Here is a 26,139-nt window from a genome sequence, read left to right on the forward strand (position 1 = left end):
TTCTAGATAAGTTTTTCATCGGCTAATTATGATTTTTTTTCTTAACCCAATACACTAGAGAATCTTATCAAAATTTGGCGTTAATAGCACCAAGCCACCGTGATCATGCAACCCCATTAGAGAATCAATGTAGCCTTGTTTTTTTCGCTAAATTAAGCCTAAGCAAAATGATTTATTAATATTTATAAAAAATTATATACTTGTTCTTAGAGATTTAAAAAATGCTAAAAAATAAATTATAATTAAAAATCCTAAATCAACTTTAAATTTAAGTTTTAAATTTAAATTTTAACTTATAAATATGAGCATAGGCGAAAAGACCGGGGTCTAGCTCTTTCTTTACAAAACCAGATCAATGGATTGACCTTCGGCTGAAGGAACACGGCCAAGTTGTTTTTTCAGTGTAAAATCTGTCTTGTTGCTTTTTCTGACCCAGTTATGGTCAAATGAGAATTCAAAAGGGGTGATTGTTTGATTTTTCCATATTTACAAACGAAAAATAAATTTTGAATGAAACTTTTATATAGGTATTTTTAGCGATTTAAAAGCAAATGCTAAAAAATAAATTTTGTAGAAAAAACTCAAAATCAGCTCCAAATTTAAAGTTGAAAATTCAAGTTTTGACTTATAAGCATAAACATAAGCGATAAGATGGGGATGAAAGACCATCAAAAACCAGCCTGTTGGGCTGAAGAATTATGGTTTTCTTGAACATAGCATAAAAACGTATAGATAACTGAAAACGCAACAGAAGGGCAGAGCATTGCGGTGCTAAAACTGAAGCGATTAGGAGGGGTGTGAAAAATATTTAGCTCTGGAAGACAAGTGCACAAGTCAAAATTTTGTTGACAACTGTACAAGATCAAAACAGTTTCTTATTTTCCAAGATCAACTCTTAATCCCAGATTTATATGCTTTCCATGCTTGTGCACATGCCTGAATATTTGTTGACGCTTGCTTTACGAACTTGGTAATGTTTTCTTCGTATTTGTCCACCAATGCAGGGATGGTGAGAGCAAGAAATAGGCCTGGCAGATAAACGGTTCAACAAAGTCAGCATTGATCAGTACGATAATACTAAGATCAATACATCGCATTTTCATTTGCACCTCTAAATATATATATGATTCCATTGTGCTTGGAATGGTTTCAGAAAAAAATTCATAGTTCCTCAACTTCTCCCAGATTGTTGTATTAAATTGACTGCACATAATGCTACTGTTAACTAGATAGATGAGAGAAATCCCACTTCTCAATGTCCCTATCTTAGAGACCGATTTGGAAATGAAGAATTTTCACCTAGTAAGTTATAGTCCACAAACAATTCCAGACTGGTAGTACATGTAATTACTCAGGGTGCTTTCAACTAGACAAGAATATAACACACGCCAAAAATGAAATCAACATAACCTTTATTCCCATCTTTCTGTGTTATATTTCCAGTGGATTCTGAGTCTTTCTACAGTAAGTTACAAGTTTTGATATTCTCAAAAAACTAACGGTAATGCGTATCATCACTGTGTTACACACTAGATCCTAGTATCCTACTATAATGTTCTTAATAGAAACAATTAATTAATCAGAATTGAGAAACAGTAAAAGAATTTACATGCATATACCAAAGTAATGAGATCAGCCACGCGGCCAACTATGGAGATCACCAATAATACTGAAGCCATCTTGTAGAAGAGGCCGGAGTCCTTTCCCTGTGCTATATTTTCAAAACCCTGCAGTGCCTTATTTAGGATGTCACCCACTGCAGCAGCTGCTTTGCTCATCGATTCTTCAGATATATTGATCAGTGGAACAGGTGGAGGTGGCCTGCATCAAATTTTTGTTTGTAGTTTAGAGACAGCAATTAGAAAGTCATGGATTTGACCCTCCTGCACTTCATCATGGAATTTGCATGTGCCTTATTTCCATTTTTTAGTTTTGAGAATGAACCTATTAGAGATACGATCTGAATTACAATATGCAATGTATTTGGATTGTGTTATTAGTTTCCTAATATGATTTTTAGTCCGTTTTTTTCTTTAGGACTCATAGACTTTACCGATAAGACTTGTAGTCTTTTCCCATTAGAACTCTTAGATTTCCTATTTATATATCTTTTGTAAGTTGTACGGAAAGAGTGTGACGGCACGGTGTATTTCCCTGCGTTATAATCATCTCCTCATAGTGGTTATTGCCGGTTGACGCTTGTGATTTTTTTCCGCAAGGGTTTCCACGTTAAATTTTGTGTCTCTGCGTCTATTTCCTAATTGAACCAAAGCATAACTGAGAAACTGTAGTTTGATTTTGTGGGTTTCTTTCTTTCCTGATACAATGGCATTTGCTATGATGAACATATTGACTCGAGAAAGATAGTTTACTACATGCCTGCATCACTAATTCACTATCTTCCAATATTTATATCATCAACTTGGGGCCGACTTCGGTGCATTTTATTAGTAGTAGAATTTAATCTATACCGTTGATCTATTTTTATCGGACAGCTGTGATTAAATTATACTACCAATAATATTAGGTGTATTAGAAATTGGAAGAGGTAATATCGTCCTTTTTGTTGTGATCTTTATTGCAAAAAGAAAACAAAATTACAAAATAATGCTAATTAAGTAATTAACAAAGTACAAAAATAATCCTTTTCTACCGGTGGTATAAAACTACCGGTAAAATGCACCGAAGAGTTGCCCCATCGACATTAGTTTTTACATCACGATTACTTATCTTATCTAAGAGTACATTTACACTCACAAGTACTAATTTAATGGCTTAAACGATTCAAGGCCAAACAAATGAAATATGCGCTGCTTACAACTTAGCAAGTGGGCGTAATTCGTACGCGTACCATTAACTTACATGTAACCAAGCTCTGCAATCGACCAAAGCAACAAATTATCTTAAGCACCCCAAGCTGCCATCCACAAAACTGAATAAATCACACTAGGTCACTAATGCATCAACAACTCAGGAGGCAAATCAATCACACTAGAGCAAATAAACTGCGAAAACTCACCTGTTGAGCAGCCGCGCGGCCTTGGCCCAGACGAAGAGGACGGCGAGCACGATCATAAGCACGGTGGACACGAAGGAGAGCAGCGTGTAGCCTGGCAAGCAGTAGAAGAGGACCCAAGACGCCGCCGCCGCCGCCAGCGACCAGCCGGCCACCTCCTTCCTCCTCCACAGCAGCACATCCGCCACTGCGCCCACAAAATCCACCACACAGCACGCTCACGAAACGCAAAATGCAAACAAAGCAAGCCCAACAAGGCAGCAGGCCCGCCCGACCGACCACGGGGAAGGCGATTTGCGGCGAACTGAATACAGCTGAGCTTAGCTCACCAGCACCGCCGCCGAGGAGGCCGTGCAGCGATCTCCGGGCGCCGAGCAGCCGGCAACCTTGATTGGGGGTATCCATTGCCTTGCCGGATTGATGGATCTCTATCGCCGATCAGAGTTCAGCTGACAGAAAGTGGAGAAAAGCGCACGGCAAGAACAGCGTCGTGATGCAGGAGTGGCAGCTGCTGAATCCCCCGAATAGTCCAACTCCTCAAGCTGGAGCTTGCAAAGTGCAAAGCGAGAAAGAAAAAGAAAAAAAGAAGAAGAAAAGGCGCAAGCGTGGGGCACCACGCCACGTCATCAGCACCGTCAGATTGTCCTTGTCCTTGGGCTTTCTCTGGACCGTTCATTGGTAGACCTGTTACCGGGTAACCCATACCCAAATTTACCCGTATATCTTTTTAAGAAATTATCCATATCCAAACTAAATGAGTATTATTCAATGGGTATGGGTAACAAATAGGTAATCAAGGAGACACGCGCGGGTCCCACATACAAAATTGATTGAAATTTGCACAAAATTGTTAATAAATCATCTCATCAATTTTCAATCAAATTTGATAAATTTTTACAGTGTGAATGCGAGTTTAAAAATTTTATATCTAAGTTTATACGTACTAAATGGGTACGAGTAAAACGAGTATAATGGATAATACCCTCCCCATACATAAATTCTTAATGGATAATTATTCTTTACTCACACTCTACCCAAATGACATGGGTATAGCCGTATAGGTATAGGGGTGGGTAACGAATAACTAGTGGCAGGTCTATTCGTTGGTGTTAAACCGGCCGCCTCTCGTGTCTTGGCTCATGTGAGTTTTAGGGGGAGCAAAATAAGAAAAAATATGGTAACAAAACTAGGTACTAATAGACATCTATATTTTTTGTTTCTGTTTATATTTATAATAAAATTAAATTTTTAATCTTAAAGTTAAAGTTGATTTTAAAAAAAATTCACCAATGTTTATTATTCAACCTCTTAGATCACTAAAATTTATAAATTATTTTTTATCTATAAATATGTCGTCTAACTTTTTTTTCTCCATGCACGGTTTTTATAACTGGTACGTGGATTATATCAATATCATTATATCAGTGATTTAACTGTACATATATTTAAGTAAGATGAGTTGTTTCCCATGAACTTGGGGTTATCTTTTCGTTGTCTCAAATAAAAAACTAAACAACATATTTATAAATAAAAAATAATTTGTAAATATAATATTTATATGCATGTTCATATCGATCTAAAAGCCAATGTTAGAAATAAGCTATGATAAAAAATTTAAATCAACTCTAAATTTAAAATTTAAAATTTAGCTTATAAGCATAAACCAAAGTTAAAAACGAGGCATATATGGAAGCGAGGATCGCTTGTTTTTAAGAACTTCCGTAAGACACGCGTTTGAAAAATGTAGAATACATCAACATCCCGCGGACACACAGGCACTCCGCGCTCCTACATTAGTGAACACCAACACCAGATAAAAATTACTCCAGGCTAAAAAGGATTAAAAAAACAAACCTGTTTTATGAAATGGGCGGATAGTGAGTAGTGACCCTCTCCGCCGCATCGTTGTCATATGTCACAAACGAAGCCACGTTTGATCCAACTACTAACCCTTTGTTGCAACAGGCTAAGTTTCTCCTATTATAGTAGCCTAGGTTGATGGGTCCACGCCCATATCATTAGGAGTATCAAACAAAATGCATGCATACCGCATACCCACATGGAACAGCTTGTCTCGCGGGCTAAACATGCCTGAGTTATGAGATGTAACTATATCAGACCGCAGAAAACATAGCAGAAATGATATCACAGATTCAAGATCAAAGCTGCTGAAGCTGGAAAAGGTATATACGCAAAAGTTAATTTAAAAAGAAAGGGAGACAAGCCTCCATTCTAGTCTCTATGCAGTTTAAACACACTACAAAAGTTTTTAAGCAGTGCAGTTCAGGCTCTGATGTGTATACGGCATTCACAGATCAGAAGTTCACAATAGCATTACTCCCCTTGTCAAATGGCGAGCAGTTGAAATGCATTCCCCTCTTTTTCTTTGTTCTGTATATTCTAATACAGTTCCATCCCGAACCATGCCATCCTAATCTTCTTTTATTGATTCTTTTCCCTCTAAAGAGGGAGTGTTCTGCTTCGTATCACCACCTGAAGCAGACTCCTCAACATTATCGCTGTGAGGCTCGCTCGGTTCAGATTTATTAGCTCCTGGTTGCTCCAGGTTGCTGTCTTTGCTCATTTCGCCTGATGCTGATTCACTAGCAAAAGCATCCTGAGACCTGCTCTCTTCGTGAGCTGAACTATAGCTGGCAAACGGAACCCCAGTGTCCATCAGGCTAGCAGCTATAGCAGCATTTAAGTCAGCTTCTTCCTGCTGTGCTGCAATCATATCCATTTCAGTCATTTCTTCTGATTGATCAGCAACTAGAGAGATTTCTGCCTGCTGAGTAGGTGTTTGGACCTGGTTACAAGAGGCTGTTATCTTCCGGGCATCATCAGGAGTCAGCCACTGGCCGAAACCATTAGAGCCTTCCGTTGCCATGGGACATTCTTTAGGAAAATTGCCCCTCACTGCAAAGATACTCCACCCTGACCCCTTCAGGGTGTCGATGAAAGCTGATAGGTAAAACTTGGATAGATGCTCAGGAGCAGGGTACAGACTATTGAAGTTGTACCACTCTCCATTTACCTTCCTAATGCAGAACCAGTGGTCCTGCAGGTGACAAATGAAAGCTGTTTCCAGCTCAGGGTCAAATAGGCATGACCCCGCAGCTGGAGAGTCAAGGGGGATAACTTGCAGGTCCCAAACTTCAAGTGCTTTCTGCAGAACCTATAGAGTAATATAAAAAGCATTTAGTTGTGTGAATGAACTTGCAGCGTGTCACTGAAAATGAGTTAGAACAACATACGAGCATGCATAACTATGCTTAAAAGACATCATGGTGCTATAATAAAAAAAAAATATGTTATTTACAGCTGCAAGCATCAAAACCACTTAACCTTTATCTGAGAATAGCAATTTGTAAGGTACTTCATAGCCAATGAAGAGCATGGATTACACACATGGATAAAAAAAAAAGCCATAAACCATGTGGAGATTTTTCCTTCAGTAATGCAGAGACAAAAGGTACCCCTAGGGAATCAAGATCCAGGTTACAGGCAAAAATGCTGACATAGAGAACTCCTAATGAAATATGGTCTTAAAGGACATGAACAATGAGTGTTGACCGATATGAAGACATAGAGAACTAATGTACTTTACCAGAAAAATATGAATTCATAATGTTCGCTCTAACTAAATAGGTCTAAGACTACTGTCATTTAGTTGTAGGCAACCATCAGTGACAGGGTTTTAAATTTTAACTATACATAAAGAATCACCTGAATAATTAAATGCAAGAGAATACATCAGCTCATGTTTACCAAAGACACATGGAAATAAATCAGCCACTAGTATGGCAAGAGAATTTCCATGCTGTAATAAATTCGAAATATGCAATGCTGCCAGAGTGTTAACACATCATGCTATTTGCGGTAGCCACATGGCACAATTTATCCTTCTCTGTGCACCTTTGCATGCCCCAAATCTAAAAATTTACCATACCAAGACATGGTTAATGGTATTTTAGCAAATTGGTGTTGGCCAGAACAATTGACCAGACATGCATCAAGGATAAAATAAGGATACGAAACATCCATACATCAGCAACATAAAACAATAAACAATGGTGCATGGACCAAGAAAATATAGATGGCCAGCATATGCACCATATTGTTGGGCCCACTAAGACTGTGTTTGGCAGTTGGCTTAGAGCAGGTACAATAGCAGACTATAAACCAGCTATAAATATATTTTAAGGAGATAAGAGAAGAGAGAGAAGAGCAACGAGCTACAGATTTACAGCCAGCTGCGGTACGGGCTACAAGACGCAATGTGTGTATGACAAGTGGGACCAGATATTAATAATTTAATAGTGTAGTATATGTTTTGTAGGTAACTGTTGTATGCATTGACTATTAGATTGACTATAAATGATTTGGAGCTAGTAATTGGCTATACTATTAAATTGCTCTTAGTAACCCACGTAGAAAACATAGCGGATTAACATATGATTAATTAATTATTAGCTATAAAAATTAAAAAATGGATTGATGTGATTTTTTAAAGCAACTTTCCTATAGAAAATTTTCACAAAGCACATATTTAGTATTTTGGGAAGCGTGTGTACAGAAAACGAGAGAATATGGGTTCGAAAGAAGGGTTAAAGAATAAAGAACGTGGCCTAACTATTGCTAAAAGTGACAATGTCCACTAAATTGATCTGTTTAAAATTTATAAAAATAAGTGCCAAAGATCTAATCACATTCCTGGCAATTGATAACGATGTCAATATAGGGCGTATTCACAACAGTGGTGCAGTTTACCAAGGTTTCACCAAGAGCTTGGGTGGGGACGAGGGGGAAGAAAGCCACTGTGCATCAAAAGGCTGGTGAGTCAAATATGTCAAACAGCATAGTCGTGAGAGGCAGGGACATTAGAAACAAGTAGTGGAATATATTTGTTGCATTTCCTGCCAAACAGTTGCCGTGAGCTCTGATTACAGTAGTTTCCTAACCAAACTTTTAACTCTAATCTGAATCAAACACTAACTCAAACCAACTCCTAACATAAACTGACTATTTTGAACATAACTAATTTAGGATAAGGTCTTATCTAAACCGGAGAAGGATATGGACTCGCAGAACAACTTGGGTATGGACCTGGCGCATCCTGGACTGCTCCTGCCATGACCCCCTCAGCTTGTATGTGAGGCCACAGATGATAGAGCTTTACTGTGTTTTGCCCTTTTAGCCAGTTCACCAGGAGGGTTCAGCACAAACTTCGAATTTTTGTTCTTTTCTGTTGTTAAAAGTATCATCCAAACATTAATTTTCCCATCAACCCCTGATGATCTTGATGTAAAATTAAAATTCCCATGACCAGTAAACAGGTCTTCAAAGACCTCTCCTGCTGTTTTCCCTAAAACAGGTAAGATGACACCTAGACAGCTAGAAATTTCTCCTTATGTCAATAATTCAGTAAACGACAACCTCTAACCAACAATCAGGTAAAAGCTTTGTGGCGTAAAGCAGGAACATAAATTTGGTCGGTATATCGCAGAAGAATTAATGATTATACATGCATGCATGCACGCACGCACACCTGTACCTGTGCATGGCAAGTAATGAGGTACTATCTCCTTTTCATATTGTAAGACTTTCTAGCCTTGTCTAAATTCATCAATTGATGAATGTATATAATTTATATAAATGTCTAGATTCATTAACATCCATATGAATATAGGCAAGGCTAGAAAGTCTTACATTGTGAAACGGAGGGAGTACGTAACATGTAAAATTGCAACATGTCAAGATAACTATTGTCAACATTTAAGAAGAGTCCCCATCCCCAACCGTAACCATTCCCAACATGTTGCTAATTCAAATGCACATGGGACTATGGGAGGAAACCGAAGTATAATTTGTGTGACTTATTCAAGAAGAAACTGTAAAGTAATATGCAATCTCCTGCTATTATCGCTACTTGGTACTTCAGCACAGCAATTTTTCACACTGATGTAACCAGAACCTATGAACATACTCTTAACTAGCAAAGCTGTGACTATAAAAAGGAATCATGCAAATGCTGATGTCTAGGAAAGCATAAACCCATGGTATAGCCTAACCATATAGAAAGGCTTCAATATAAAAATTATATGACTATAATTTATCTGCATTCGAGGACCGTAGTGTGGGCAAGCTTTCAGTTGAAACTAATGGGTCATCTCATAGAAGCCTAATTATAACTTATCTCAGACAAATAAACATCCTTTCCACATCCTTAACATGATAACATATTGATATAATGATATCCAAGTTATAAATCAGTTATTGTTTGGAATTCCAGACGCCATCTGAGAATCTTCAACTAGAATGCAGAATCGTTAACAGTATAAGATGCTAGCAATAATGTGTCAAGCAAAACCCCCTAAATTCGAAGCTACAGGCGTAAAGGCATCTAATTTGGTGTGCCATCTGCATACCTATGATAGCAATCTCACTAACCAAGGACAGAAGACAAGGAAGGCGAAATAAAAGAACTCCCCGCGAGAGTGGAGAGCGGAGGTCCTAGACCCGATACCCTACCTGGATGCTGAAGTCTCCTCCAAGGGAGACGTTGTGGGAGCCCTCGCCCTCGGCGAGGAAGTCCCCCGCGGCGATGGTGGCGGCGCCGGCCGCGCCCTCGGACATGACCTGGCGCTCCCGCTGGTCGAGGTCGGCGGCGAGCGCGGCGAGGTCGAACTCGGAGAAGAAGGGGCCCTGCAGGGTGGTGTTGACGCAGTGCACGGCGCAGAGCTTCCCCTCCTGCACCTCGTGATACAGCAGCCCCCCGTTGCTCGCCGCCGCCGCCGCCGCCGCCGCGTCCTCCATCTCCACAGAAACTTCCAGAACCCTCCGGCGATTCCTCCTACTCCTCTACTCCCCTCTCCGCGCCCTACCTACGTAGCGCCGCGGATTCGACCAACCGACCGCTGCTTCCTCTTGGAGAATGGAGGAGGAGAGGTAGGAGTAACCGAACCGATGGGGGAAAGGTTTAGGAAAAGGCTAGGGGGGAGAGAGTATTGAGTGCTGCACGGGTTAGTGGCGACGCAGATTCCCCTGCGGAGAAAACCATCAAAAGGCGTAGCCACGTCGACCGCGATCCTCCGATGGCTGCAGCCGTCCACCACGTGGAATTTCCAAAAAGAAAGGGATTTGTCAATCACGATTCACCAAATAAACAAGCACTCCAAGGCCCTGTCTGCAGCAAATGTCTGCACGCCCGTTAATCCGCAGGAGCATTACAAAACTGTATATGGTATAGATCTACTGGCCTTAACTACCATAGAAAAAATAGTAATATATTATAATTTTTATTGGTTACAATTAGATAAATTTTACTTGACTTTATATCTATTATATGAGTTATACATGTATGTCCCCAGTTATTTTTTATCATACATCAGTCCCTGTTTGTATGTACAAACATTCTTTACAAACAAGGTGTTTGCGTAGGTTAACTCGGTGTGTAGTTATTCTTTAGATCTATATGGTTGTTCGGATTAATGTCAAATTATACTTAACAATATTTAGGTAGCTTCAATGGTAATTTGTTAGTATGATTTAAGACATTTGTATCTATACTACACTATACTGTAGCTAATAGAACTGAACTAACTGGAGAAAATTATAAAATGTCATTATATATATCATCATGATCCATATGACATTATCTCATATGGTCACATATGTCATTAAGATACAATGACATATATTTAACTTTATAAAATTATAATGCACGTTTATAAATTTTCCATAGAATTATACTAGATTTGGTATTAGGCTTAGACACAACCAACATTTTAGGAGGGTAAAGAACTAGCCTCAATCAAGCATAAAAAATTAGACTAACACAGAGCGGCACTGCGGCAGCCACGGACGGACGAACACAGAGCTCCTCTTTCTCTCTCCTGCCTCCTGGTCCTGTGAGGTCAACTGCCGTTTGTTCGCTCATCCGGCTCCACGCTCGAGATCAACTGCCACTCCAGCAGCTCCACGCTCGTTCGGGGACTCGAGGTAGGCCACGACAAGCAATCCCGCACCGAGCTGCCGTGCACGGAAGCCACGGCGATGGGCGGCGGCGGCGGCGAAGACGACGCGCTGTACGCCCCGTGCCTGGTCACGCTGTATCTGCTCAGCCCGGTCACCGTGTTCCTGCTCAGGTTCGTGTCGGCGCCGTACGGGAAGCTCTCCCGCCCGGGGTGGGGTCCCTCCGTGCCGGCGGCGCTCGCGTGGTTCCTCATGGAGAGCCCCACCCTCTGGCTCCCGCCCTTTGTCCTCTCCGCCGCCGCCACCTCTTCATCGACCCCGTCGACGCTGCGCGGCGCCGCCGCCCTCCTCCCGGCCGCTCTGTACGTGCTCCACTACGCGCACCGCGCGCTCGTCCACCCGCTCCGGCTCCTCCGCCTGCGCAGCGCCCCGGCGCCCGTGCCGATCCTCGTCGCCGCGCTCGCCTTCGGCTTCAACCTCCTGAACGCCTACGTCCAGGCGCACTCCTGGGCGCTCCACGCCGCCACGACCGCCGGCGCCGTCGCCCGCCGCCTCGTCGGGCTGGCGCTCTTCGCGTGGGGGATGCGGACCAATATCGCGGCGGACAAGGAGCTCCTGAGGCTCAAGGAGGCCGGGAAAGGGTACCAGATTCCCCGCGGCGGGCTGTTCGACGTGATCACCTGCCCCAACTACTTCGGCGAGGCCGTGGAGTGGCTCGGCTACGCCCTGGTGGCGTGGACGCCTGCAGCCTGGGGCTTCTTCCTCTACGCCTGCGCCAACCTCGGGCCGAGGGCCAGGGATCACCGCCGGTGGTACGTCGGCAAGTTCGGCGACAAGTACCCGGCGTCACGCAAGGCATTCGTCCCGTACGTCTACTAGCCGCTTTCACCCATCGCCCTGTGTTACTGTACGTACAATCTCGAGAGACACTGTTGCGAAGTTACTCTCCTTGATTGAACAACTTGTATTCGCACCGTTTACCATGCGCACGTGGTTCTATTGAACGAAATAAAGTTGAGCTGTGTCGTGCTTGTTTCCCCCTCTTTTTTTTTTTCGTTTTCTTTTTTTGGCGCACGTGTCGTGCTGTCTGCCCCGAATCTATGTCTAGTTTTTTGCAGTTTTATTAGAGCATATACAATAACAGACTATAAGCTAACTATAAACATATTTTAAAGAGATGAAGAGGAGAGATAAGAGAGATGGGTACTAATTTGTAGCCAGCTGCACACGGGCTCTAAGACAAAAATATATGTATGGCATATGGAGTCATGCATTGATGTTTTGTAGCTAACTATTATATGCATTAACTATTAAATTAGCTATAGATAAATTGGAGCGAGTAGTTAGCTATACTATTGAACTTGCTCTTACGAGGGATGGCGTGCACACTACTACTATGCTATATACTGCTATTTTAAAGATGAATCTGGGCTGGACAAAATTTTTAGGGTGTGTTTGGTTAGTGGGATATGACTGGATGAGAGATGATCGTCTAGGTTTTTGATGCGTTTGTTTCGTGGACGAAACTGGATATGGTGGTCCAGAAAGACAATATTCTACGAAGATGTTGGATGGGTGTATCCGGCCAAATTGACCGGATGAGTCATCCACCCTCACTAACAATGATTATTAGTGATTGTTTAGTGATAATTAACTTGTTTTATCATTAATTAGCCATTAATAAGTTTCAATTAGTGTTAATTAATGATGATAGATATTTTTTATTGATAATTTATAGTTACGATGAAGCTACGATGATTAATTTATATTATTATTTATTAGTAATTTAATATGTTCATCCTATCTATCCAACCAAACAAAAAATTGGATGACCCCATCTATCTTAACCAAATATAAAGCTATATCACCATATACTTAAAAAAATATAGATGACTATATCCCATCCCATCTTTACCATCAACCAAGCGCACCACAGACCAGTCGAGTGACTTACTTAATCTCATCTAAAACTGACTTCGTCACATCCCGTTGATAGTGATATTTCTGACTCAGACACAGTCGACAAGCAAGAGGCGTCTCCCACGGGCGGGGGGGCGGCTGATCGGTTGGTATAGTCACAGTGCTGATGACCTCCCAGAGTTTCTGGAGTATTCCCTCAATTTATTTCTTTATAATAAATAATACTTTCACCTTTTAACATAATTTGATTATTTATAAGACTTACATAATCATTATTTAATTCGTTGTAATTTAACTTATTATTAAATGTGTGCTTATACAAAGTTTTAAATAACACGAATGGTAATAAGAAAATCAATGATGTCACTATTAAAAATAAAGTATTATCTCCATTCCAAGAGAGATTATTAGTCCCCATCAGCAATACAAAGACAAAAAAAAGTCTATAATGCCTCAATTTTTTATAAACCCTATTGCATTTATTAAAAAAAGACACTATTTTTCTCCCATGCATACCAACATACAACCAAAAAACTAAAACACCTGCACTTACAACTGTAATGAACTTGCCCCCACTTTCTCAAACTCTACTGTATTTACTCTAAAACGGAAGACTTTGTGGGACAAAAAAATTGGTTTCACAAACTCCAATACAATATTTGCTTTAAATTAGTCTGTATATCATTTTCATATATTCCAATATAATGGCTACGGAGTACTTTAAAGTAAAATATTTGCAGGACAAATAAAGAGAAGAAAATTAAAATCTCTGTGGGATAGAGACAGAGTGCTCATGTAAGTACCCTATTAAGTTTGGCACGGCTAACTTTCGTAGCAATTGCATGCAATCCATCCTGGCAAACCATCCTGAAAAACAAGCATGTTTTGGTAACGAAGATAGATAACCAAAAAATTGATTCGTTTTATTTTGTGACGGAAGATTCCATCCAGTACATCTCACAAGTATCTTTATGCCGGACAAAATACATAATATAAAAGAAAAGAAGAGTTGCGTTTTCCAGCGCACATATAAAAGCAAGTGTAGCAAGATAAGCATCATTGCAAGCTTCATTCGTTGCTGGGTTCTTCGTGCTCCAGCTACAACGGAAGCAGGTGTTTTTATTCACCGTGGATCGTTATCTAATCCTTATTATCGACTAGTGTAGCATCGAACTTGACGAACTTTATCTTGACGCATCTCGTCTTTAGGGAACAGGGCTAGCAGTGATGCCCCATATTTCCTTTGCATACTGGGCGATAGTACGATCGCTGCTGAATTTGCCACTTCCAGCTGTGTTCAGTATAGACATCTTGATCCATTTTTTCTTATCCCTGTCATAGAAACATGGTTTAATCAAAGAATTCAGTGCAATCTTTTCTTATCCCTGTCATAGAAACATCATTTAATCAAAGCATTCAATGCAAGAAAATATTAGAAAAAAAAGAGCGTAATGTGCTTGTTTAGTTCTATCACATATGCAATGCAGAACTACATACTGGTATGTTCTCACTCACATTAGTCAATTACTATTTGAAGAACTACGTACTGACTGAGTTGTCATATTAGTCAATTACTATTTGCTATATAGCAGATTGCAGATAGATCTAAAATCAGGCCGGAGCAAAGGGTCGGCCCTATGTGCTCAACAGAAGAATGCAAATTCATCATGTTTTGCTCAAGAATTTGCAAGCTAAGTAAATGCAAATAGCATGTATGGTATCCTTACTTGTAGGCTTCATCAACCTTGGCCTGTGCATCAATATAGCTTGGGAAATCATAGCCAACGAGGAAATAATCACCACGCCCAAATCCTGAATTTCCTTCAAGAGAGTCCAAGAGAGGAGCATAATCATAGCTGCCAAAAGCACCACTCCTTATAAACTGCTTGGCTTCTTCAAAACGTGGATCTGGTTTGAACTGTTGGCATTGTAAGGAAAAAAGGTTAATGATGGTTCATCCACTTGCAAGGAACATATACCAAATCAACAAGTTAACAACACCAACAAACTCAGGGGGTTATCGTTTGGATTTTTGAGGGAAAATGTCAAACAACATATTTGCAAACGAAAATAATTTATTAATAAAACTTTTATTTACATGTTCTTAGCAATCTAAAAGCAAAGGCTGGAAAATAATCTATGATAAAAAAATCCTAAAATCAACCCCAAATTTAAGGTTGAAAATTCAAATTTTGACTAATAAGCATGAGCATAAACGAAATGATGAAGCTGTCAATTTAGCCATTGGTAGATCGAGCTCATCTAATAATGGTGGTATATCACTTATCTACTAGTAGAAAATATCTTACCAGGCCATTCTCTCTATCCTTCCTCAGCCCAGCAACTTGATCTGCCTTGGCACCAAAAAGGAAGAAATTATCCTCTCCCACTTCCTCTCTTATCTCAACATTAGCTCCGTCAAGAGTTCCAATAATAACACAACCATTCAGAGAGAATTTCATATTACTCGTTCCACTTGCTTCCATGCCAGCGGTACTGATGTGCTGTGATAGTTCACTACCAGGAATGAGGACCTCAGCCACTGATACATTGTAATTTGGAATGAACACAACCTGAGAGGAACAAGTAGAACCACAACTTAATTGAAAAATATGAAAAAATAAGGACTACAAATGTTGAATACCTTAATACTACTCACAAAACGAGAATGATATTATTTTGGATAGATGGCATACATATTATACTCTAATGATCAATTTTAGAACTGGTGTGTTTGTTGTGAATGTGATAACATGCAAAAATTCGATACCTTTAGGTATTTATTAACGTCAGGATCATTGTTCACCACAGCACCAACGTCGTTTACCAATTTCACTATTCTTTTGGCATTGGTGTAAGTCGCAAATGCTTTCCCCCCTATCATGATAGTGCGTGGTGTAACCTTTTGTTTCTCTTCTGCACTCATTTCCTACAAGATCCAAAAGGCTATTTCAGAACCAAAATATTGATAACCTGCATTTAAAATTTGGACAAATATGGTATTACTGAAGAGTAGGGGAAGTTTTAAGAAGAACCTTTAACTTCTTGTATCTGTAAACAGCTCCCAAAATGTTTAGTAGCTGTCTCTTGTACTCATGAATGCGTTTAATTTGTATATCAAAAAGGCTATTCGGGTCAATTGTAACACCTGTCACATCCAACACGTGCTTAGCTAGGCGTTTTTTGCTAGCCAACTTAGCTGATGCCCACTCAGAATGAAGTTTTTCATCATCTGCAAACTGTAAGGCTTTCAGTTATACTACCGTAGTTAGACGGGCAAATAATAAGAAAAGCGGTGCAAGGTTTAGAAGTATTCACACGTACTTTCCGAAGTCCAGTAAGAAGATCAAGGTTACTTGTCCACTGATCTGTTTTTAGCCATTTCGTCACTATTTCACTCAACTCTGGATTGCAAAAGCGGAGCCATCTACGGGGTGTAATTCCATTTGTTTTGTTCTGAAATTTTTTAGGCCATATAGAGACATAGTCTGCAAAAAGCTCTTCCTTCAAAATGTTACTGTGTAACTCAGCCACTCCATTCACCTGTTAAAGAATTTAGCATACTTCAGTATGGCCTCCTCATATGTTATTACAAAGCAAATGATGTTGAAATACCTCATAGCTGCACTCACCGTATGGGCAGATACTACACACAAATTTGCCATGCGCACTACTGGCTTCTGGGGATTTGAGTTGTCTAAGATTCTCATCGAATCAAGCTTTCCCTCCATTTCCTTCCGGGTGGAGATTACCAATTCTTTGAACTGCGAGGTGCAAGCCGATTTCAGTAGGTTTCATATTTCACTGTAATTGAGTATATAAATAATATAATATAAGTGTGGCATGGCACTTACCCGTTTGTCAATTTCCTCAATAATTTCCATGTGGCGTGGAAGTAATTTCCTCATTACAGTTTGTGACCATTTCTCAAGGGCTTCAGGAAGAACAGTATGATTGGTGTAGGCAATTGTCCTGGAGCATGGAAATAATTTATTGATTAGATCAAGTTTTTCAGTTGAAACAGTCTTGTTAAATGAAAAGTGAGAAAAACATTGGTGGAAAAACAGGATATGAATCAAATTATAATTAGTCACTTGTCAAATAGGAGCTCACTTATTTGTGACATCCCATGCTTCGTCCCAGCCAAGTCCCTCCTCATCCATAAGCAACCTCATCAGCTCAGGAATAGCAAGAGTTGGGTGAGTGTCATTCAATTGAACAGCAACTTTTGCAGGGAACTCGCTCCATTTTCCAGAAACTCTGTCAGACTTCCTTTCTTTAAACCTGAAAATAATATCCTGCAAATAGTTCACTGTCAGTTATGCTTATCAACATTCCTCAGTCCTTTCAGACATAAAAAATTCACAATGAGGTAAATTAGTGATAGTGATATAAATTGTAATTAAAAATAGAGAGTGATAATTAATTTAATATGACTCTCCTTGATAAAGTTTGGTTTAAGATTCTCTCATTCAAAATGGAGAACAGTCGTATAGGATGTGGCAACAATGATACACTACAGCCATCATGTTTTCTAATGTGTACTGCAGAACGATAGTTCACAAGAAGAGAGAGAGAGGGAGAGATTGGCTTGGCTTGGCTATAGGTGGCACCATGGTAGATTTATTCTACAGTAACCATGCTTCCAAATAAAATCAATTAATTACCTGGAGTGCTGCGCTGCAAAGGAAATACTGCTGCTTTAGTCTGAGAAGCTTTCCTTCTTCTGTAGCATCACCGGGATAGAGAACAGCACAGATCTACAGAGCCATGCACAAAAGATATTTATTAATCTAGCATTCATAAAGGAGAAAAATGGCAAGATACAAAAAAAAACTACAAAATATAATGTGTGTAACTTTCAGTGACCAAGCAAGCTGTTTGATTAAGATATATTGTAATCTGCTTGATTGAGAGACATTCACCATCTAAAAATGGCACTGCCCTGAGAGACACAACATTGAGTTAGGTATGTTTTACATATTTTTTAACAACCTTCCAGCCTCATCTTTAGGTTTATGTGACAAAAGGATAAATATGATTGTTTCAGGATGCAATAATATTGTTGGCAGAAGCATTGACATCAATTGAAGGCATCACTCTTGGTTTAGTTCCTGCTAATGCAACTTAAATGGACGATTGGTGAAAATGGTTTAGGATGAAATGTCACCTGTTGTGCCCTAGCATGAAGTTGAGCAGCGGACTCATACTGACCATCGTTGAATTGAAATAAGTTGAAATCCTCTGCGGTAGCTTTTGCATCCCAAAGACGAAGACTGATTGCATTTTTCGTCTTGTACCCAGGAATTGGCACATCGCATGCCAAAGCACTGAGAACTTCTCCTCCTGCCCATTTACGACTAGACGAAAATAAGGAAGTGGTTAAAAGTACAGAAAAACCTTGAAGTAAACACCAATTTAAAATTATGCCTCTACTGTTGGCTCTACACAATGCATGGAAGTTCCAATGTACAGAACTGCGAATTCAGTATCATCATGTCTATCAAGCCAAAAATAGCTTTGTTTCTTTTGTCAGCATAAAACAAAGCATTTTGAAACAAGAATCGTGTTGCCAAAGCATTTGACATGAGGTTTGGCCATTTGATCCAGTTGCCGAAAGAGTGAAAAGACAAGTACACAGCAAGAAAATGCTGAAAAGGATTAGCAAACAAAGCACAATATTCTTTCAGTATATATAGGAATGATCCTAGATCTGCAAATGGAGTTGAAGAAAAGAAATATGGCTCAAGCACCACAGTTAATTTTATATAGAATGCACCACAGGCTCTATAACATCAAATTTAAAAAAGGGAACTTGTACTTACGATCCATTTGGCGAAATCTCAACGTGGCCAAAAAACCTGATTGGGTATACAATGTCATGCCTGACAATCTCCCATGGGCTAAACTTCTGAAAGAATTTTAAAAAACAGACCCTATGACTCATCAGCAACAGTTAGAGAAATTGATTATGAGAGAACCTTGTGTACTATCCGGCTGGTACCTCAAGCCAATCTTCAGCAATTTCTTCTTGGCCTTCCTTAGCGATGTGTTGTTTAAACAGACCATATCGGTACCGCAGGCCATAGCCCCAAGCAGGCAGATTCAGTGTTGCCATTGAATCCAAAAAGCAAGATGCGAGCCTACCCAAGCCACCATTTCCCAGAGCTGCATCTTTCTCCTGAGTACAGAACACACGATTTTAGAAAGTAGGTACATTGACAAAGTTTCATGCGTGCTGAAATTATCTCATATGGTACAACTTCTATGCTTTTGAATTATATTTTAGTTCTTTGAAACATCGGATCAAATCAAATCCGCCTAATCGGATGCTTTAACAGTATCTAAAATAAATAATTAATACAGGCGTAATTCCCATTAGACTACGCCACAATCAAACAACGCACTAATTTAATAATGTCGCTACCAAGCAGTATACTACTACTAAAATAGACTTAATTGAACAAAGCACGCTTTAATTTAAGACTGTAACACTCCAAGGAGCTCACCTGCCCAGCGAGGGCCTCAAGCTCGTACCCGAACTTCTTCACGGCCTCCGCGTAGGCGCCGGTGATGCCGAGGTTACCGACGGCATTGGTGAGCGCGCGGCCCTGCAAGTACTCCATGGAGAGGTAGTACGTCTGCTTCGGATCCGTCTTGTGGAAATGCAAGTACGTCTCGTTCCATCTCTGCACACACGCGAGCGGGAAGCAGAGATCACACCTCTGGCCTCTGGCCCGGAGCACGGCCGGGCGCCAATGAACGGGAACTGCGACGAACGCTTAGGATTCTGCGCGCTCACGCACCTGGACGAGGTGGTCGCGGACGCTCTCGGCGGTGGAGTAGAAGGCCTGCTCGGGGCCGAACGCGAGCGGCGAGAAGTGGGGGCTGTACTGCGCGTGGTAGGAGATGTTGCCAGCGATGGCGGCCGGATCCTCCGCCGCGGGGCTGGCCGCCGGCTTCACCTTCTCCGCCGCGCTGCACGCGGCGCCTTTGCCCTCCGGCATGGCGGCCTCCCGGTGGGGGATTGCGCCGAGCACTTGGTGAGTGAGGCGATAAGGCGGCGTCGGAGTTCGGGCAGAGGCACCGAGTGGAACGGAACGGAATGGTAAGAACGACGCTAGCGAAGCCTTTTTCTAATGGAAGTGAGAGGGCTCACGTGACTCTCGGGTGGCCTAGAGCAACAGATCCGATAAATTGGCATGACCATGAAATTTTAGAAAAACGCAAGAGATATTTTTAATTTAAGTGGTAGAGGAGAAGTCTGGAAGAGAAAACAAAGGCACGTCGTTTGTTTTCTGGCTCTTTTTTTAGACATGTATATTTTTGGATGCAAGTGCATCACAAAACTAAGCTGATATCTAGTGGCGTAGCTAGAAATTTTTTTTAGATAATCCTGTCACATAAGTTGGTATCACATATAAGATAGGAGACTTCGAAGGCTAGGCAGTGACCGACGGGTGGCCCGTATCCTTAGACAGCCACGAAGCTAGAGCAAAACAAAGAGTGCCTGACTTATTTTTCCTATAGTTACATATATATAGTTCTATAACCAAAATGTATTAAATAAATAGGTATCCGTCGGCTATAAGTATTACTTCTAAAAATTATGACAATATAAAAAGTGTATAATTTTTAACATGCACGAAGACTGAAGAAATTCGCAGGATGCAGCAATTCTGTTTGTTTAATTAATATGTAGAATTGCAATTTGCTGACTGTTAGAATAAATGTACATGTGTATTTGCTAAGAAATGAATAAAGGTATGGAACACTATAAGCATTTACAGAAAAATGAGTCATGGTGACCTAGTAAATTCAGAAAATATGGTTTGCCTAAACTCTTGGCTTTTTGATTCAGACATGGCTTAGCGATTAGTAAAACTGCAATTTGTAATGATTAACCGATTAGTGAAATCCGGGGTAGTCACGGCCCACCCAGACCACCCCTGGCTACGCCACTGCTGATATCTACCATCAAAATACTCCTACATGCATCCGAGATAGAGTAAACAATATTTATTATAGTTCTGTAAACATATGGTTCTGAAAGGTCAAAACCTTAGGTTTTGAATGAGTTTATCAAAAATTAATTCGTTTCAAGTTTTCCCTAATTTACATACGGTATCACTTTGATGGTAGAGGAGGCGCTCGTCTGCAGGTGGGTGCGAACGTCTTTTATACATATTTTTTATAATTAATATGTGTCATCTTTATTATTGTATTATAATATCCATTGTGTGTGTATATATAACGAGTTGGAAAAGCCACTAGTATCGTACACGTGGCACGTGGATGGTGTCGATCTGTGGTGCGCATCGATCCGGCGAGCCACCGCGGATGAATCGATCAGGCATTGCCAGTTTGGGCAGGGGGGGCCGCTTTGACCGGTTCCGTCAGCTTTCCTATTTAAGTACGTTATCTTCCTGCTCTCGGGCACCGTGCGCACTCAGAGGATTGTTTCCAACTTGCCATAGCCCATAGGCGCTAGCTTATCAGATCCGGGTGATCGGGAAAATTTAACTTTTTACTACTCTTACGAGTTACGAGCAGTTAAAATAGATTTGTCATTCAATATCTATAACAGGTGGATCCTCACGAGTCTATGATATGTTGATCCAGTGATAAATCTGTAATGAACTAATGAATATTTATAAAAGTGGTAAAAAGTTAAATGCCCCGGTGAATCGGTGCAAGCAGTGAGACATGGAGATGTCGACCGGAATCATCTCTGTTTTGTGAATTTGTACCTCCGTTCTGGATTCAGTTCAATATGTGAGACTTGTAATATGATGGGTATGAACCGTGTGTTTACGGTTCCAGTTACCGTAGTAACCGGCCTCTCCGTGGAGGTGCAGTATGGTATGTATTGTGGTTTTGAGTTTAAATTTAAGAATGATTTAAAATTTTTGAGGAAATTTAATAAAAAATGGTATATGTTATATAGGTTGATATATTGGTATAGTTGTGTCAAACAAATTCATGAAAACATGTATTTTTAGCGTAATTAAAAATCATAACTGAGAAGTTCAGCGAAAAAATTAAAAAATAGCCTATTGCAAATAATATTTCGTAAGAAGATGGTTAAGAATATTTTGTTGTTAAATCATTATTAATTTGCACTAGACACATGTTATATATAATGTTAAAATACAAATATACATGAATGAATATAGGAAAAATATGCATGAAAAAAATTATATGTACATGTTAGTATGTACGTAATAATTTTATTCGTAATAATGGGTGGTAGGTATATTGTGACGTAACAATTAAAATAAAGTTGTTGTTATTTGTTATTGATGTGAATTATTCGGTGAAGGGTGATATGAAGTTGTATGTTGTAATGTCAAGAATTTAGAAAAGGTCATATCAAAATTTTGTTGTTTTCCCTATAGCATGTCCTAAATGTCATAAATATAGTCATAAAATAGTTTTCCTATTTTTCCTGTATTTTTCTAGATTTTTAAAGTTTTTTTATTTAACATCTCACAGATTTTCTTATTTTTAAATTTTCTTCTCCACGCGGTTTCCTCGCAGTAACCGCGGTTTCGACTGCGAAAACCACGCGATTTTGCACGGTTTTCCTCGTTCTCATGCGTTGTTCCAACAAGCATTAGCCACGGTTCCCGTGCGAAACCGCGCGGTAACCGTGCGAAACCGCGCGTTTACCTCGGAGATTTGAATTCAGATTTTTTTTTTATTTTCAAATTCGACATAGTTTTTACGGAATCCGTGGTTACCGTACCGCGCTAACGGTTACCGTAGTAGGGGTGGAAAGTGGAACCCTAGTATATATACTACTACTGTACTTGCTACGGCGAGCTAAGTGACAGTTTGGATTTAGAGGCTTTTTTTAGTCCTTTGTCACATCAGATATTTGGACGTTAATTAGAAGTATTAAATATAGACTGATAACAAAACTAATTACATAAATAAATGATATTTCATTAGACAAACTTTTTAAGCCTAATTAATCCATGATTAGTAAATGTTTACTATAGCATCACATTATCGCTAATTATAGACTAATTAGGTTTAACATATTCGTCTCGCAAAATAGTCCAGAGTATGAGGTGGGTTTTATTAATAGTTTATATTTAATACTTCTAATTAGTGTCCAAACATTCGATTCGATGTGATAATGATTAAAAAAGAATTTTTAAGGTACCCTTAGAGTAATACTAACCGTCCACTCTTATCGATAGATCTCCTTCTACTGTCAGTACTAGTATATGCAGTAGAAACCACCTAGAGGGCAAAACTGTAAAGAAAAAACCCAGTAATATTACGCTTTATAGGGTAGATTAGATGGAATGGACGCAAAATGTGCGGTGAGAGGACACGGCGGCGGCGAAGGCGGGATTTGATGGGATCGGGCATGTACGTCGCCGCTGCTGCCATATACAGATTTTTCACGCTTGCCCTCGCTGGTTCAGCGCATTGTGGATGTGTCGCGCAACGCAAGCCCAGCCAGACGACATCGTCATCGTGGTCAGAAGCTGCCGGCCAGGAGCCGTTTAATCCGCACTAATTCGATTGTAATTATATTCACATGCATTAAAATTGTTAATGAATACTTGATCATGATTAATGAATGATGGAGTTATTTTACAGAGTATTCCACCAGTTATGCCATTTAGTCTCCGCGATAGCGAAAAATTATCTCGTGGAAAATTATCGGACGGCACCTGGACCAGCGGCAGTAATTCGCCGGCATAGCACACAGAAGAAATGCATCCAGCGTCCTCAGCAGTGTCGACGCCGTCCAACGGGTCGCACAAATGGGAGGTTGACGCTTCCGACCCACGGAATTTTCGGCAGCGACACCGGCCTTATAACTTCCTTTGATAGATAAATGGTCAGCAATACCCTTACAATATACAAGATAAAGTAAAAATTATCATATAAATCAATGATCAGTTTTGATTTATACTACCCTACTGCCACTGCTAGTTAAAGGTACCGTAAAATGACCCTAAAAAAAAGTCTGGAAAACAAACACCCTCTAAATTGCATCCATAAAAGAAGATCCTTGAAATATCCCAAAGCGCTTTTTTAGGTGATGTGACTGGAAATGCAGGATCGCGAATTGTTACGCTTTTGCGGCCCTACGGTCCGTGAGGCCAGCCGCGTCGTATTCGCGGCATTGCGGGAGATGGTGACCAGCAAGTAGCAACGCGGTGTCAGTGTCACGCTAGGTATTTTGGCGCGAGGCCCTTGCTGATCGTTCACTGAACTATCGTCATACCAACGGTGATGCATGGTCGACAAAAGTAGGCCGTGATCAACTGTCTTTGGTCCCATTCATTTATTCTGTCAATTGAGCATGCGAAGGTTGGGAGCCCTCCCCTCCGGTCGCAAAAGAGAGTGTATGGATTAGCTTGATTAATCAAGTAATAATGATAAAAAACATGAAATAAAAATAATGTAAATTTTTAAAACATTTTATAGAAATTTTATGAAAAAACTCGTCGTTTAACCATTCAATATTAAAAACGATAGAGATGGAGCCATTCAATATTCACGTGAAACGACACAGATAGAGCGAGTAGCAGAAAAGTATTTGGATTTTTTTTTTTCGGCCAGGATGCCCGTTTGAAACTTCAAATCAATCTAGGGCAGATTTCCCTTTAAAATAGATCGATTATCACATTCCAAACTTGTCCAAAGAGAAACAATTCAAGACTCATTCATTTTGAAGATAAATCACGGATTTAGATACCTGAGGAATAATTCATATGGATATCATTTATTTTGTAGTAATAAAGTACGGATAAGAAGTGAATGATACAAATTAAGCGACATTGAGCAAAGGTCAATAATGCACCGTAACTTAAAGACTTTTTTCATGAAAGAGTAAATCAAGTAATAGTCGATAAAAACTTTAAACGAAAAATAAAAACAGTAACTATCAGAAGTTTCGGTCTCTTCGGAACTTTTGACAGTACTAGATCCAGAAGATGAAACACAAAGATCTAGCTATCCAACTCACATAACAAGTTTGCAAGCACCAAGTCTAGTACATCCAAGAACTAAGTACGTGCGGCAATGCAAAACAAAGCTTAGAATAAGAAGTAGAGAGATTTCATTGAGATTTTACGCAGAGACTTTTTATCAAAGTTCCGATCCCCTCAAGGTGTTTCTTTCTTTCAGAGGTGAGACCCAAACTTCATAAATTTTTCATCGGCTCACCAACATAAACTTTGGTGGCTCAAGAAGTGACGACTAGCCGTCTAGGTGTCCTCAACCACGAAAAGTAACAAGCCCGCAAAAACTTATTGGAGATGAATCTAGTACTCAAAAAACTCTTCATAGAGTCAACACAAAACATTCAGTCCAACTCAAGTGCACACAGTCTCACACACATAGAAATCCAAATGATTAGATCCATGAAGAGAAGGAAATGAGAGAGCAATGCTCAAAGTGAATATTAAAAAATCAACCCAAGGGTCAAATGAATCAACAATGTGGACAGCAACCCTAGCTTGAAGGATGGAGAGGTAATACCCTTATCCAATTATGCCCGTTGGGGACAAAAGATGCTCTTTTTGGAACTTTCAAAGACTTATTCGGAACTTTCGGGCAGTTCAGAAACATCAGCCTCCAACACTTAAAATTTCAAAATCAAACTGTCTTCGAAAGTTCCGGTCAAAAACTTTGGAACTTTCAGATATCTTACAGAACCGAAATCCCAAGCTTAAGTATCTTCAGAACTTTTGTAAGATCAGCTTAAGTATCTTCAGAACTTTCGAAGATCTTACAGAATCCAAGATCTCAGCTTCTTCGGAGCTTTCGGTAACACACCTTCGAAACTTTCAAAATAGGGCTTTTTTTTATCATCCTTAAAAAGTATCTTGAGATACTAAACTTTTCTATACCACTTTAAAAGAAAGCAATGGTGGTGACAATGAATCTGTCATCCCACCACTTTTTTTTTACCTATTACTCTATGTCCATTAGTGTTAAAAAATAGCCTTTCTACATGTTATTAATATATTGTTTCATCTCTAAAATACAAGTTTACCCCTCTTAAAGAATCTACGAAGAATTTGATGTACCATTACAAAGCATGAGTACTTTGCTAGTACACTAAAAATTATAGTACCTTGAGATACTTTTTTAAGGACGATAAAAAAAACTCTTCAAAAAAACTTACAGAACCAAAACTCAGCAAAAAGTTGTTCGGAAGTTCTGGCCAACACCTCCGAAACTTCCGGTCAACACAA

At 39.9% G+C, this 26,139-nt stretch overlaps 4 protein-coding genes across 5 annotated transcripts; 1 reads left to right on the forward strand and 3 right to left on the reverse strand.

The window, feature by feature from the left end:
- Nucleotides 1-684: 684 nt before the first annotated feature.
- Nucleotides 685-3,530, reverse strand: LOC102714052 (reticulon-like protein B12). Of its 2 annotated transcripts, none has more exons than XM_006644961.2 (4): nucleotides 3,346-3,530; nucleotides 3,020-3,203; nucleotides 1,610-1,821; nucleotides 685-1,028 (listed from the first exon to the last, which is right to left on the reverse strand). In XM_006644961.2, exons 1-4 carry the CDS (start codon nucleotides 3,419-3,421, stop codon nucleotides 889-891), a joined length of 612 nt encoding a protein of 203 aa, XP_006645024.1. In that variant the 5' UTR covers nucleotides 3,422-3,530; the 3' UTR covers nucleotides 685-888. The 2 variants fall into 2 exon arrangements, with proteins under 2 accessions (XP_006645024.1, XP_015695665.1); XM_015840179.2 differs by having other exon boundaries at nucleotides 941-1,028; nucleotides 1,620-1,821; nucleotides 3,346-3,518.
- A 1,752-nt stretch (nucleotides 3,531-5,282) lies between these two features.
- Nucleotides 5,283-10,022, reverse strand: LOC102714328 (putative ataxin-3 homolog). The gene is made up of 2 exons (XM_040524775.1): nucleotides 9,548-10,022; nucleotides 5,283-6,191 (listed from the first exon to the last, which is right to left on the reverse strand). The coding sequence occupies exons 1-2, from the start codon at nucleotides 9,830-9,832 to the stop codon at nucleotides 5,448-5,450; spliced, it is 1,029 nt and encodes a 342-aa protein (XP_040380709.1). The 5' UTR covers nucleotides 9,833-10,022; the 3' UTR covers nucleotides 5,283-5,447.
- A 970-nt stretch (nucleotides 10,023-10,992) lies between these two features.
- On the forward strand, nucleotides 10,993-11,966 carry LOC102714596 (steroid 5-alpha-reductase DET2). The gene has a single exon (XM_006644963.3). It carries the CDS (start codon nucleotides 11,072-11,074, stop codon nucleotides 11,867-11,869), a length of 798 nt encoding a protein of 265 aa, XP_006645026.2. The 5' UTR covers nucleotides 10,993-11,071; the 3' UTR covers nucleotides 11,870-11,966.
- Nucleotides 11,967-13,810: 1,844 nt separating this feature from the next.
- Nucleotides 13,811-20,022, reverse strand: LOC102714871 (alpha-glucan phosphorylase, H isozyme). The gene is made up of 15 exons (XM_006644964.3): nucleotides 19,717-20,022; nucleotides 19,420-19,599; nucleotides 18,915-19,091; nucleotides 18,736-18,821; nucleotides 18,081-18,270; nucleotides 17,578-17,670; nucleotides 17,024-17,208; nucleotides 16,765-16,882; nucleotides 16,543-16,674; nucleotides 16,235-16,453; nucleotides 15,946-16,149; nucleotides 15,681-15,839; nucleotides 15,220-15,483; nucleotides 14,638-14,828; nucleotides 13,811-14,242 (listed from the first exon to the last, which is right to left on the reverse strand). Exons 1-15 carry the CDS (start codon nucleotides 19,915-19,917, stop codon nucleotides 14,116-14,118), a joined length of 2,526 nt encoding a protein of 841 aa, XP_006645027.2. The 5' UTR covers nucleotides 19,918-20,022; the 3' UTR covers nucleotides 13,811-14,115.
- Nucleotides 20,023-26,139: the final 6,117 nt, after the last annotated feature.

The sequence above is a fragment of the Oryza brachyantha genome, chromosome 1, assembly GCF_000231095.2.
Source record: "Oryza brachyantha chromosome 1, ObraRS2, whole genome shotgun sequence".
In the NCBI taxonomy this organism is placed as follows: domain Eukaryota; kingdom Viridiplantae; phylum Streptophyta; class Magnoliopsida; order Poales; family Poaceae; genus Oryza; species Oryza brachyantha.